The sequence below is a fragment of the Talpa occidentalis genome, unplaced genomic scaffold (assembly GCF_014898055.3).
Source record: "Talpa occidentalis isolate TD23 unplaced genomic scaffold, MPIMG_talOcc4v2.1, whole genome shotgun sequence".
In the NCBI taxonomy this organism is placed as follows: Eukaryota; Metazoa; Chordata; class Mammalia; order Eulipotyphla; family Talpidae; genus Talpa; species Talpa occidentalis.
This window is the reverse complement of record NW_026555331.1, coordinates 26,189,321-26,203,486: the sequence shown is the minus strand read 5'-3', so window position 1 is coordinate 26,203,486 and position 14,166 is coordinate 26,189,321. Positions and strand designations below refer to the sequence as shown.

General features: G+C 32.4%; 1 protein-coding gene across 9 annotated transcripts in view; it reads left to right on the top strand.

Annotated features, from left to right (window-relative positions):
- OXR1 (oxidation resistance 1) overlaps nt 1-13,163 on the top strand; it is a 285,034-nt gene extending 271,871 nt beyond the window's left edge. For 6 of the 9 annotated variants that reach the window (XM_054692035.1, XM_037502800.2, XM_037502793.2 and 3 more), the window contains 6 exons: nt 2,684-2,764; nt 4,588-4,713; nt 5,466-5,618; nt 7,666-7,761; nt 9,327-9,400; nt 11,236-13,163. In XM_054692035.1, coding sequence (XP_054548010.1) covers nt 2,684-2,764; nt 4,588-4,713; nt 5,466-5,618; nt 7,666-7,761; nt 9,327-9,400; nt 11,236-11,371 — 666 coding nt within the window. In that variant the 3' untranslated portion in view covers nt 11,372-13,163. The remainder of the gene's footprint in view (nt 1-2,683; nt 2,765-4,587; nt 4,714-5,465; nt 5,619-7,665; nt 7,762-9,326; nt 9,401-11,235) is intronic. The other 3 variants (XM_054692036.1, XM_037502785.2, XM_037502835.2) reach the window with 1 other exon arrangement.
- The last annotated feature ends 1,003 nt before the right edge of the window (nt 13,164-14,166 follow it).

Below are 14,166 nucleotides of genomic sequence, written 5' to 3'. Positions count from 1 at the left end.
AGCCTTTTGTTAGTCTGCAGAGTAGCTGAGGGAGGGAAAGAAGATTTTGATTTGTTTGCAGGGTGTTCTCAGGGAGAAACCTTGGTACATCCTAGAAGGAGGACTGTTAGACTAAAGTATTGGTCTTTATGTCTGGGAAAAGAACTATTCATGGAATTGACAGCAAGTATAAGTTTTCTTGATTTTCTCCTTTTTTGTTCTGTTCTAGTTGTTAGTCCTTTTTAATAGAAATGAATGAATTAATACTTCCTTTACCTTTGTAATTATGTGAAAGTAAGTGCTGAGGAATACATTTTCTCTGTGTGAGGGTCCTTTGTCAAAGACTGAACATTAGAGAGTAGTACTTAATTCTGTAGAGGGTAGTTTATAATACTTAAATTTGTACAGATGGGATTGATTAGTATAACAAACTACTTTACTCCTGAAAAATGACTTTTTAGCCAGACAGTGAATACATTTTAATTGGAAGACTGCAGTTTCTTTAACTGTATACCCTTAGTAACTGGGAGAAAGTTTTGTTGCAGAGTGTCCACTTTATACTTAGGTTTAATCTTTAGGTAGTATAATACATTCTGCAAATGGAGTATCTTTTGCCAGGGTGATGAAAATTAATTTAAGAATAGTTCCAGTTTCATCATACATACTAGGAGTCTTTATTTGAGAAGAGGAAGTCATTTCTGACAGATTCTTTGATAGTTTTGTGCATCTTTTCTCAATGCTACATTAGTAAATATTTACAGTTAAAGAAGTAATGAGTTTATAAATACCATAAAAAAATGGTATTTTTTTAAGTCAATTAATGAGGAAAATTAGATTATTGTGTCTTAGATGTTACAAGCTTACCCATAGGACAATAGTTCGTGGCTTCCACACTAATAAAACCTTTTAGTCCTTATGGTAATTGATGAAAAATAATCAAGTAAAAGTAATGTTAATAGCAGTTAATTTACTGTATGCTGAGCACTATACTCAATCCTTTATATGTATGTCATTTCCTCATTAATTTACATAAAACAACCCTATTTGATATGAACTCCTACTTGCATTGTCTTGCAAAACAAAATAGATAAAGGAGGGACTAAACTCAGGTCCCTACTTTGGGTTTTTTTTTTTTTGCCATTGGAGTCAGCTATCAGATTGAAAGTATTGCTGCTTTGCAAAAGTCAGTATAATGATAATGACCTGAATGAAAATCTGTTCATTTTCTTCCCCTTTTATTTCTCTCTTATATTTTCATGTCTTTCTTACCTTTGAGCAGGTTTACATAGCTTCTGATAGACTTATTTTGATGTTTACTGATGGCCAATTCATTTCAGTTCACTAGACAAGAGTCTATAAAACCTAGCAGTTTAAGCTCTTCATGATCCAAGTGCCTTATATGTTTTTTGTGGCCAGCCCCTCTACACAGAACTGATCACAGAGGCATTTATCAAAGCTCAAGCAAATCAGCACATATTTATGGTTCATTATATTATGGCACCTATTTAGAGAATTATGTCATGATTTGAAAAAGCTGTTGTGTCAACCTAAGAAAACTTGTCTGTTTTTGTGGGTTTTTTGTGATAATGTTCTTCTGTCATATATGGCTTTGAAATTCAGAGTCTGGGATGGGCAATTATGGAAGATACAGAATATCCCTTAGTAAGTTAATGAAGTGTTAGTGATAAATAACTGCTATTTCCAACCACAAAGAAGTATTATAGAGGAGAGGCAAAAACTGAATAACATCAAGTGTTAGTGATAAATAACTGCTATTTCCAACCACAAAGAAGTATTATAGAGGAGAGGCAAAAACTGAAGAAACAAAAATTTACTTTAAAAGGGGCCTCTCCAGTGGCGCAGCGGTTGAGCGCTGGGTTGCGAAGCTGCCCGCAGCCTCTGCAGTGTCTGTTCTATCCCCGGCCACCGGGGGAGGATCCCATATGGCGCGCAGACCTCTCCTGCTGCCCGCTGCTCCCCTCAGCAGTGTACTTTGTCAGTCTGCCTGCTCTGCTCTCCCCTCTGGCTCTGGTGAATTCTCTCACCCTCCTGTACTTCTGACTGTACCCAGTGCTTGTATAAATAAATAAATAAATCTTTAAAAAAATTATTTTAAAAGACTGAAATAGACATGTCTGAGAAGGTGCTGTTGATTATGTATGCTTTTGAAAATCTGAATTTGTACTTTCTAGAACTATTTTTTCTTTGTCTTGGATCATATCTTTTTCTTACTGTTTGTTCTCTGATGCAGATCATGTAGTGTGAGTGTGTTTTTGTCTGGATGAAATTCTTCCTACATTGCCATTAGGCTATATTTGTGCAAAATTGATTTAGAGAGGAGAGCAATGAAACCATTGTTTTCTTTGTAAACTACAAGGCATTTAGATTTTAGATGTTATCTTTGACTTTAGTAAAAATGTTTGATAGAGTGTTTTCTCTATAAACAACTATAATTCTATTTACTGAATTAAATTCTATGTGAAACAATCCAGTCTCACACTGTTAGTTGGATGTAGTGGTTACTCTCTCATGTGTATTTCGTTCTAGTTGTATGTAAAAATCTCTTGAATTTTCAGCATGAAGTGGAGAAATCCTAATTACAGTTCTCTTTCCCCATTTAAATTTCTCCAGTTTTGTTTTGTTTTATTTGGGCTATTTTTCTCAACTGTCAGTGGAATTATTGTCTTCCTGTCTCCGTATTCAGGTAGTGTCAGTGGCTGAGTATCACCGCAGGATCGATGCTTTAAATACTGAAGAACTGCGCACACTCTGCAGACGCCTCCAGGTGCCCCCTTCAGTAGTTTAAATCCCTCTGGAGATTGAATACTCCCTGTTTTTAGTGTCTTTTGTCAGGACAAATCTCTGTTTTAAAGGATTTGTTTTGACTGCAGCACTAAAACAACCTATCAGAAAATTCCTTTTTGTGTTAAAGAGTACAGTATTGCCTTGAAGAGTTGTAGGATTATCTTTTCTGTCATCTTTGCATTTGAGAAATATTCAGAGGAATTCTCTGTCACTTTGGAACTGTTCTCAGTACTGTGTGTTTTTTAGAGCTATGAGTTTTCATTCAATATTAAACACTGGAAGAATGTCTTTGGGTTTTGAGATTGAATCTTTACTAAACAACCTGAAAGATGTGGTACTATAAGAAAATTTTTTTAAATTTTAATGGATGGCAAGGGTAAATATTTTCTCTTCCTTAAGGCAATTTCAGTTGTATAAGCTCTATATCATATATCTTACTGAGGTGAATTGGTTTTGTTCTTGAGGTATTCCTGGTTGGCATTAGAAATGTTGGAGTAGTATAGACTAGGTACCAAAGCTTGGTAAATTATTTACAAGTTCATGAAATAATCTTTGTGATGTTTTTAGAATCAAGAAACTGATACAGTTGAACTCATTTTTTAGTTCTGTGTATTGTGTGTTTTCCTCTTCTTGATACAATATGCTTTATTGCTTTTCTAGAACTACTGAATTTTTTTCTTTTCTTTTAATGCTTCTCATGCTGCCTTGGATTTTTTTTTTTTTTTTTAGCCTTTCACATTATCAAAATAAGGGTAAAAGGTGAAGATGATGTGAAAGAATTAATATAGGTTAGCTTCTCACCAAAGAACAATACAGTTCTAAGAACATGTATTGATTGAAAATATATGCTGTTTAGTTTTGGTAAGAAATCTATTAAAGGAACAATATAATTCATCAAGATTTCATGCCTATATGGAGTCACAGTTGCCAAGCATTGCTGCATTTTAGTTATCTGCTCCAATAGAATTCTGTTTTTCAATTTAAAAGTTTCTTCAATTTTGGTCATATTTCATAACATTTTTTGAAGGTATTTGTTTTATATTAAAATGAAATTGATATAAAAAAGTAAGTACCAACAGAATAGACTTTAAGTTTGTTGAGTTAACATTTTTATCATTGCAAGATTATCAGTGGGATAATTTTCATCAAGCAAAAGCATGTACTCTTTTTAATGCATCCAATTGATCTAATTAAAAAATAGATTTGTGAACAAATTAACTTTGAAATGTATTTGGTCCAACAAGATAAAAAAAAAATCACTGTTTAAAAAGTAAAGATAATGGAGGTATTTTTTAAAATAATGGTGACTTTTTCAGTGAAGCAAGTAAATACACATACACTCCAGAGAAAAGTTATGTTTTCTATTATAGTATTTTTTAAAACTAAAATTTTGGCAACTAAGAAGTGTGCCAAATTTTATGTTGACCATGAAAAAAAATAATCCTACATATTTTATATAGCAAAAATAAAAAGTAAGCTAGATGGCTCACTTTTGCTCTTCAATGGCAAAATTTGTTTGCATGCAGCTGTCTTCTGTCACACAGAAAGATGAGGATTTATCATTCATTACCATACCTTTCTCATGTAGTGTATGAGAAAAATGTTCACTTATTATTAAAAAATAATTCTCTACATTGGATATGCCATTGTTATAAATAGAACATCTATTGCCTTATAGAATCCTAAAGTAAAGCTTTAGTCACCTTTTCTTTGCTATGAAATTTGATTTCTTTCAAGAGGCTAAAATTTCTGAAAGTATATTACAGTTTTATATTAATATACTGCTGCTTTTTATTTCTTTAGATTACTACAAGGGAAGATTTAAATTCAAAGCAGGTTGCTCCAGTGAAAGCAGACCTGGAGTCTGAATCTTTTCGACCAAACCTAAGTGACCCCAGTGAACTTTTACAGCCAGATCAAATTGAAAAGGTATCTCCTACCTACATATGTATGTTTCTGAGTTTGTTCCCATTAAAATGAAACAGCCTCTTTTCAGTTGTTTTCAAAACTGAACAGGTTATTATTGTTCTCTTCCTCTTCCATGAGGAAAAAGTAAACAAAGTATAGCAGTGTAATAGAAAATGATAACAGATTTGGATAAAGCAGATATTAAAATAAGTAGTAGTAACAACTTATATGATTTACTATAATGGACATTGTTTAGTTTCTTACTGTGTGTTAATTTCTTGTTTTATGTGGACTATCTTGTAATTTTACAACATTGTAGGAGTTGGATACTCTTGTGTATTTTTTATAAGTGAGGAAACATGGATATAGACACTGTAACTTTTGCAAAGTTACACAACTATAAAATACTGAACCTTGATTTCTAATATTCTGATTCTAGAGCCCATTATTTGAGCAGTGTATTAATAATCAAACTAATAGTCTGTCCATCATTTTTGGTAATTTGATACAGAGGGCATAAATAATATGTAATCCAGATTTCTTGTTTCTGTTTGGCATATCTTGTTTGGCATCATTCTTTTCCCAGTGGGGAATATTTCTTGCTTAGACTGTAATTATTCTTGAAGCATTTCAGTGTCTTTGAGAAAAATAATTTCTTCTGTTATTTTTGTAGCCTACATATTATAAAGAACCATTAAATTTCAACTGGCTTTAGTATCCAACAAATAAGACAATGAACTATCAAGTAAATGTTAACATTTCATTTTTCAAAGCTTACCAAGCATCTTCCACCACGAACAATCGGCTATCCATGGACTCTTGTTTATGGTACTGGGAAACATGGCACAAGCTTGAAGACCCTTTATCGAACAATGACAGGTTTAGACACCCCAGTGCTGATGGTGATTAAAGACAGTGATGGGCAGGTATGGAAAACTAACTGCATAGACACTGTACCCTTTAAGAGATTATGCTAACAGTAACTTTTAGCATATTATTTTGAAAAATATTTTCATTGCTACATTTTAATTAAGTTAACTGATAACCATTGAGTGCTATTAATATACAAGCAGTGCTGAGTATTACGGAGGATAGATATGAACATGACTAATAAATTAGTTCCTGCCTTCAGAGGGATAATGATATGGTAGAAAGGAATATGGGTATCTTTAATGCCAACCAAAATATGGCAAGTATAGTAAGAGCCTAGAAAAAACAAAGGGTTATTTAGAGTAAGTATTTTTCTTATCTAGGAGATATAAAGGAAATTCAAAGAAAGTGTGGAAATGAACTGAGTCTTAAAGCATGGATAAGGTTTTGAAAACTAATTGTGTGAGGATATACCAAGAACAAAATCACAGATAAATAAGAGAAACATTGATTTCTTCCTGACATAGCAAGCTCAGATCAGTGACCAGCACTGAAGAATAATGAGAGAACGTAATACCAATATTAAAGAACAAAACAACATGCTACTACTAGTAGTGTGCTTATTGTGTGCCAGGCACTTGATAATCACTTCATATATATTGTATTATTCAAAAATCTGTGAGATTGATATTTTTATCATCCTTGTTTTAAAGACAAGTTATCTGTGACTTAGAGAGTTTAATCAGTTGGCCCAAGGTTATATACCCAATGAAAGGTATTTACAACAATGTAAATGAATCAAGTAATGCTACATGGCACAGCATAGATAAGTGTCACAAATATATTAAGTTCACAATCAGACACTAAAAAGTAACTTCTTTGTGGTTCCATTTATAGAAATTTTATAAATGGCCAAACCAATGTGGTATTATTAGATCATAATAATACCAATTTGTGGTATTATTAGAAAGTCCCAGTGGACTTTGGGAAGGGAGCAGAGTTAGTGCAAAGGAAGTACAAGGAAAGTTTCTGGAGTATTGGGAATATTCTGTGCCTTCTGAATGAAGAGTAAGTGGAACTTTGTGATAATTCCAAATTTGCTGTATATTTATATTTTATGGATTTTATACATACATATAATACATTTAATGAGGTTTCAGTAAAACTGTTTTTTTAAAATTAGGACTGTAAAAATAATAACAGGAGAGATAGCGACTGTAGAAATCTGTCAGACTTCTACAATCCTGTTTTAGAATATGGAAACTGAGGTCCAAAACATTGAAATAACTTATTCAGATCACTTAGTGATTCAGTTTCTTATTAGGACTTATACTGTGAAAGATCATGATCTTACATGTCTACACAATTCAGAATCAAGGCCTGGCCTCAAGAGGAGTTTACCATCTAATTAGAAAATAAATAACATACTTTTTTTTTTTTTTAAGATTTATTTATTTATTTATACAAGCGCTGGGTACAGTCAGAAGCGCAGGAGGGTGAGAGGACTCACCAGAGCCAGAGCAGGGAGCAGGACAGGCAGATGTACTGCAACACACTGCTGAGGGGAGCAGAGGGCATGGCAGGAGAGGTCTGCGCGCCACGTGGGACCCTTGCTGGCTGCCTGGGATCAAACCAGTGCTGAGGAGGCCGCGAGCAGCTTCGCAGGCCAGCGCTCTACTACTGCCCCACCAGGGGAGGCCCTAGCATACCTTTTAAATAGTGGAATTTTTGCAAATACTGAAGGGGTTTTATTTCTGTAAGTGCTACAGTCCCATATCAACATGTTTTCTTAGACATACATTGTGCATGTGTAAGTTCTTCTGAAATATATGAACCACTTTAAGATTGTCTGTTTAATTGTTAAAGTAAACATCTTTTTAGATTTCAAAACTTAGGGAAAAAATCTGATTTTTCCTCACTGAAAAGACGATAATGTTTTGACAGTGATGTGAATTATGTAGCAAGTAATCATGTTTCCATACAAGTATAAAACTACCAGATTTCTGTTTTTGCATTTCTTTTAAACAGATGTAGTGGGCTAATTAATACTTAATGAAACACATTATTTATGTCATTAAATATTCTTTTTTTTTTAAATCTTAGGTTTTTGGTGCATTAGCATCTGAACCATTTAAAGTGAGTGATGGCTTTTATGGTACTGGAGAGACTTTTGTTTTCACATTTTCTCCAGAGTTTGAGGTAAGAACAGTTACTCCAGTGTTCACTTTCCAATGAGTAGGGATAGTGGAAAGAACATCCACTTTGGAGCCATGCACACTTGCACATTCTTCTGTTCGTTGTGTTTTGCTGAGAACTTAGCTCTTCTTTGACTATTTGAGCTTTAATTTTCTTGTAGATAGAACAGGGATAATGAGTTTAAAATCTAATAGGGTTGTTTGAAAATTAACTGAGAATTATATATGTACAAAACTTGCTTTGGTGCCAGATGCACATCAGGGGCTTACTGTTACCATTGTGTTTATGAATTGTCATTTTGAAGTTCCTAGAAACTTTTTATGACTAAATATGTTTAATGATGTAAGTCTTGGAAAACTTAAAAAATTAGATTTGTATTAAAAATGATTACCTAACTTCCTTTTACTGTGGTTTGACTAACTTAAATGGAATACATATTATTACCAGTAAGATGTAAAATACAAAGGTGTAAATGAATTTTAATAAAAGTGTGATGATTTAAAACATCGAGTAGTGTCCAAGCTCTCATGTACATTAAGACTCACCTTGTCAAAACTTTCCTAAGAGATGAAATTATAATGCTGAAAATAGGAATCTACAAAATTGCTTCTTTAAAAGGTTTGTCTTTACAAGCAGTTTCTTTAATGACAAAAATAGGAAGGACTTAATAGACACTCCCTTAACTTAAGCTTCACAGACTTAACCAGATTACCAGTGGTTTCTATTTCCTCCATAAAATATATAAACTGATGTCTACAGCTAACTGGAAGCTTATAGTTACAAATTTTTTAAGCTTCAGTTGTATTTTTTGTCAAGACTTCTAAATCTGTTTCTGCTTGATAACTTTAAAATTGTAATTGATTGTTATGTAACTATGAAACTATGAGTGTTAAAAGAATATTTTATTTTATTAGAGGCTATAATGAATACTGTGGAAAAGCTTGACAAAAGTGAGGTGCTAGAAATTGCTGTCATACTAGGTTTAGGCAAACCTCCCATGAAAGGTTAGAAGAAAAGAATTTAAAATACTAGCATCTAAATTTTGCCCTTGAATTTCTCAAGTGTTTCTGTGTTCTCACTCCTCTTTAAAGAAATTGAAACTAGAAATCATAAATATGCATTATAAGCCTATGTAATAGTAATGACAACCAAAGAAAAGACCTTGGTCCTATGTTAAAACATTATCAAATTATGTGCTTGTATGTTTAATGTTAAAAATTAATGACATTTATCAATTTTTTAAAACTGATTTTCTATTTTAAAAATGACCTGATTCTTGATAAGCTGTAGAATTAGGAAAGAAAAATAGATTTGAAGAGATAACAAGATTTGAAGAATTGGAATTAAAGGTTATTTTGTAATAGAGCAATCACTTTCAAAAATAGTCAAACACTGAAAACTCAAAAGCCAGTGAGTTTTGGGACATTACCCTATTGTCCCTAACTTTTTGTTCCTGTTACTATTCCTATTGCTACTTGTTAAGTATTTGGATTTAGGAGCACTAACTCTCTATAATCACAATTTTCATCTATATGTAAAGTGTTTTTTTTTTTTTTTCCATTATATAGGTCTTTAAATGGACAGGAGATAATATGTTTTTTATCAAAGGAGACATGGATTCATTAGCTTTTGGTGGTGGAGGGTAAGTCTCTTGAACATTTTACCATGAATTTTTTAAAGAAGCTTTAAAAATTAATTTATATTGTAAAATCGGTCATCTATAGAAAGTTGTTAGGTGAAAATCCTAATCTATACAATATATATGCAACACAGTACTTAATTATAGTATTTGAAAATATTGGTAGAGTATTTGTTTCTTCATTTAAAAATGTTGTTTGATTACATTTTGAGTAATAGCCATCATTTTCTTTAGAGTGTGATGATTTCTTGGTATTTGGAAGAGAAATATATTAATAGCTTAAACATCAAATTTTCAATAACCATGGTAGTACACTGTCAATGTATAAAAATGGTACAGTTGTTTTCACATTATTCTACCCTGGAGATTATTTGGATTGATATTTAGACAAAAATAGAAGTTTTTTCATATTTTTGTTTTCTTGTTTGTTTTGTTTTTAGTAGTATAAGTCAGGCAACAAGTTGATTCTTTGTCATAGTGAGCACTATGAGAAGCTTTGTTTTCTTATTCTGGTATTCCAACTTTATAGTCTTTATGGTGTTCAGAACTATCTTGTCCTACCATCTTCTGCCTAGATTTCGCTAAATCCAGGCAGTTTATCGCAAGTGTTGACTCTTTGTTTTGGTATCTCACTCTATTAAAGTTAGATATAAAGTATACTAAAGCATTCTCAACTCATAAAAATGTTACTGTTTTTTCTTTTCTTTTCTTTTCTTTTTTTAACAACTGAGGATATATAATCATTCATTCAGGGCACAAAATCTTTTTAGCTTGTAAGAATGTTCATCATTCTGAGTGATTCTAAAATCCTCTCACAACTTCTCTTTAGATAAGTATTTGGAAGACATGATTCCATGATTAAATAATGATAGTCATAGCCTTCCCTGAATGACATAACCAGGAGATAAAAAACCATGTCATTTTGCTCCTGGAATCAGCATATGGTATCTGTATGTTCCAGTTGTACTTTTTTGGTGGGGTGTGTGGGCAGTCATTAGTCTTACTCCAAACAGTAGACCTGTATGTGATTCAGTTAAACTTTCCAAGAAAACCTCACTAACAAGTGACTTTATAATTTTTAGCTGTTCAAAGCACGTTTAGTTTGAAAATACCATACACAATGTCATATTAGATAACTGCTGGAACTAGATTTTAATTAGAAGTGGGTGCTAGAAGTGGGTGCTAGAAATCATGGTGAGTTAAATTAAACTTTGGGTCATTTGATAACAAATTAAGACAATTTTACAATATTTAAAGAATAATAAGGCTTAGAAATTGGGAGCTATAGGGACTTGATACTCCACAGAGGCCTCAAAGCTCAAAATCATTGTGTGGTAAACTGAATAAATGTAAGCTTTGGGGTAAAATAGATGTGATTTCAGATTCCAGCTTCACCACATATTACATGTGGGACCTTGAGCAAACTCCCTAAACTTTCCTTGCCTGTAGATTGGAGAATGTACACTTAAAATTAACTCTATGTTTTGTTAGGTGATATGGAGCTTTGATGCCTCAGAGAAAGACATACAGAAAAGAGACACTCGATAATACTTGGCGGAGAATAACAGAGTAGCACCTGTCTAAAAAGCTACTTGCATGTGAAGTTAACTTTAGATTTATTCATTGAGTATATTAGGTGTTTTTTTTTTTAATGGAATGTGAACAAAACAACATAAAATTGCCTTGTACTATTGTGGAAAGGAGTATGGAAGGATTTGGGAAAAATGATGATTTTCGAAGTTACTGGCTACGGAAATGTTTAATTAAAATTATTTTATAATTTAAGGTGTAAGTATAAAGAGGCTGTTGTTAAAATGATTTTATTTTGTGTGTTGCAGAGGAGAGTTTGCCCTTTGGCTTGATGGAGATCTCTACCATGGAAGAAGCCATTCTTGTAAAACATTTGGGAATCATACACTTTCTAAGAAGGAAGATTTCTTTATCCAAGACATTGAGATCTGGGCTTTTGAATAAATATAATACTCTGTGTCTTAGCAGGAAAATGGCCCAAACCTGACATAGACAAGCTTTATTTAGAAAGTTCAAGAAGCAATACAATGTAACATGTCACTCATGCTTTAAAGTTAGTCTGTATCAACATTATTACAGCTATAATTTTGGAATTTATTTTTTAAATCATGTTTCTTCCCAGAGTGCATTAAGTTTAAACCTTGGCTTGGGTCCATGCAGGATGATAACTTGGGTTATGTCAGATTTAGGTAGCATTTTGATCATAGTGGCCACCTCATCTACAATCCATGTTATATTAGTCTCCTAATATGTTGGTGCTTTTTGTTCTATCTATTTTGGTTTCTTACTTTTAAAACTACATTGATTGTTTTATTAGAGAAGTTTAATGGGACATTGAAGAAATGAAGACTAAATACAGTTGTAATCTGCAAGATTTGGCACAGGTAACTTTTGGACACGTTCAACTTAGTCATACTAATGAAGGAAAAAAACACATGCCAAAATAATGCATACTTAATAGACCACTAAGTTCTAGTTTAAATTCACACTACCATATTCTCTTTGTTAATTTTGCAGGCATTCTCAGTTTCATTTTATTAAAAATGAAATTTGAGTGGAATCCTAATTTAGTAGATCACAATGCACATGATCTGCAGGTTTGGGCATAATATTTTCATTATTGAATTATCTGATAGAATTATAAAATGACAAAGGAGAATGAGAACTTGATGATTCTGCTGGGTTTAATATATCAAGCAAGAAATTACAATATTTACATATTTGTAGCTTAGCACACAGGGCATTATCATAAGTACAAAAACTATGAACAGATGCATATTTCTTCAACATATTGTGTCATAATTACTGTTTTATAGTTCTGTTGTTTTAGCCTTGTTGCACACAAACTTCCAAACTATAGGTTCCTATTCAAAAAGAAAAAAATAAGTTGTGATTTTTTTTGAGTGGTATATGTTATTAATTCCATTAGCGTTTGCTCTTATAAAGGGCAATGATTATAGTAGACAATATTGTAACTCAGTAGACTTGTTGAATATGCAAATTTACTGTCAAGTGACCTCAAAAAAAAAAAAAAGAAAAGATAGAATATACTAGTAGTTCTTACCCTCTTTTGTAGGAAATCAGTAATAAGCCATTGTGGCAATAATTCATCAGTTAATTTCAAAGCTTCATGGTATGCAAAAAAAAAAAAAACACAAAAATTCTGCTGTTATACATGTGACAGTGACTTTGTGCTGAAATTTCAGCTATTCCAGATAAACACTGTATATTATCTTGTAAATTAATGTTTAAAGGTAGTTTTGTTCTTATAGAAAGTGTTGATTGCCAGGTTGCTTATAGCACTTTAAATTATTATAAAAATGAAATTATAAGCCAAATATGTTGGCTTAAGTAGTTTTAGTTGTATAGCACTTGAATATATTTAGATCTTTTGAAACAAGTTTAGATAATTATCTAAAGAAAGCATAATGCTAATGGAAAAGAAAGTAATGTTCTATTTAATATGCTATTGCTGAATATGAATAAGAAATGCAAGGCATCAATTCCTTGTCTATGTAAAGTTCTCATAAATTAGTAACATTATATAGATTAAATGTTTACAGTATAGGGAATTGTAAATAAATATATCAGTTTTTTCGCCCTTGGTCTTCCACAGCAGTATTATTGTCTTTGTGGAGTTGACTAATAGTTAAACAACAAAAAAATCCTGTATTGGATTTCAGTTACAATAAGGTCAGAGTGTGGTGTATACTAAATAAAACTAAATACATAAATATAAATTTGAGTTTGGGTTTCTTTAATAATCTGTTTATTTTCATATCTAATAAATCTTTGCTTGAGCATCTTTTATGTGTAAAATGCTTCTAATGGCTTTTGATGTTGTTTTGGTGGTGGTGGTGGTGGTGGTAGTGATGGTAATGATGGAAGGATGCATTCAAGAAGGAGCACCACAGTTTAAAGTAGAGGGAAGTAAGAGGGTACTTGATCATGGAGAGATGTAAGTCATTGGATATTTTGAAATTATCTTGTTATCTTTTTTGATGGGGTGTGCAAGCAAGGTGAGTATATGTCATGAAGAGCATTGTTGTGTGCAGTGCCAAGAAATTTTTGGGTTCTTTGTTTCATAAGAGCAATTCAGAAAATTTGAGTGGAGGAATAACATCAGATTTGTACTTCAGGAAAATATATGAAAAACTGAGTAGAGAAAAACTAGAGAGAAGAAGAGAACAAGACTGTAAACAAGACAGTTGTAAAGTTCAGAGAACAATGAAGAAACCTGAGTAAGAATAGCTGCAGTGGAAAAAGAAGGAAGAATGAAGGAAGCATGGATGTGAAAGTGGATTTGGTTATCAGTTGGGTATCAGAATGAGTTAAGGATAGCTCCCCAGTCTTTTACTTTAGGAGCGGGGTATATTGTTCATCAAGATGGGTGATATGCAAAGAGGAGAAGCAAGCAAGCAACAGGTATGGAAATTGGGTTAGTTATAGTGTGATGTGAGAAGTTGGAGATAAGATTTTTTTTTGGGGGGAGAGGAAGTTTTAATATTTTCTGGTAGATAAAAGATATAAATCATCCATATACAAAACAGAAAATCTGAGACTAATGAAATTGTCACCTTTAACAAAACCAAGAAAAAGAAAGATTACCTTTAAGAATTTTGAAAGGAGACATCATTACAGTGTGTCTAGGCCATGAAGAAATAGCCTATTATGAACAGTTTTGCATCAATAAACTTGGCAATATAGGAAAAGTCAAAAAAAAAAAAACAGTTTGGGAA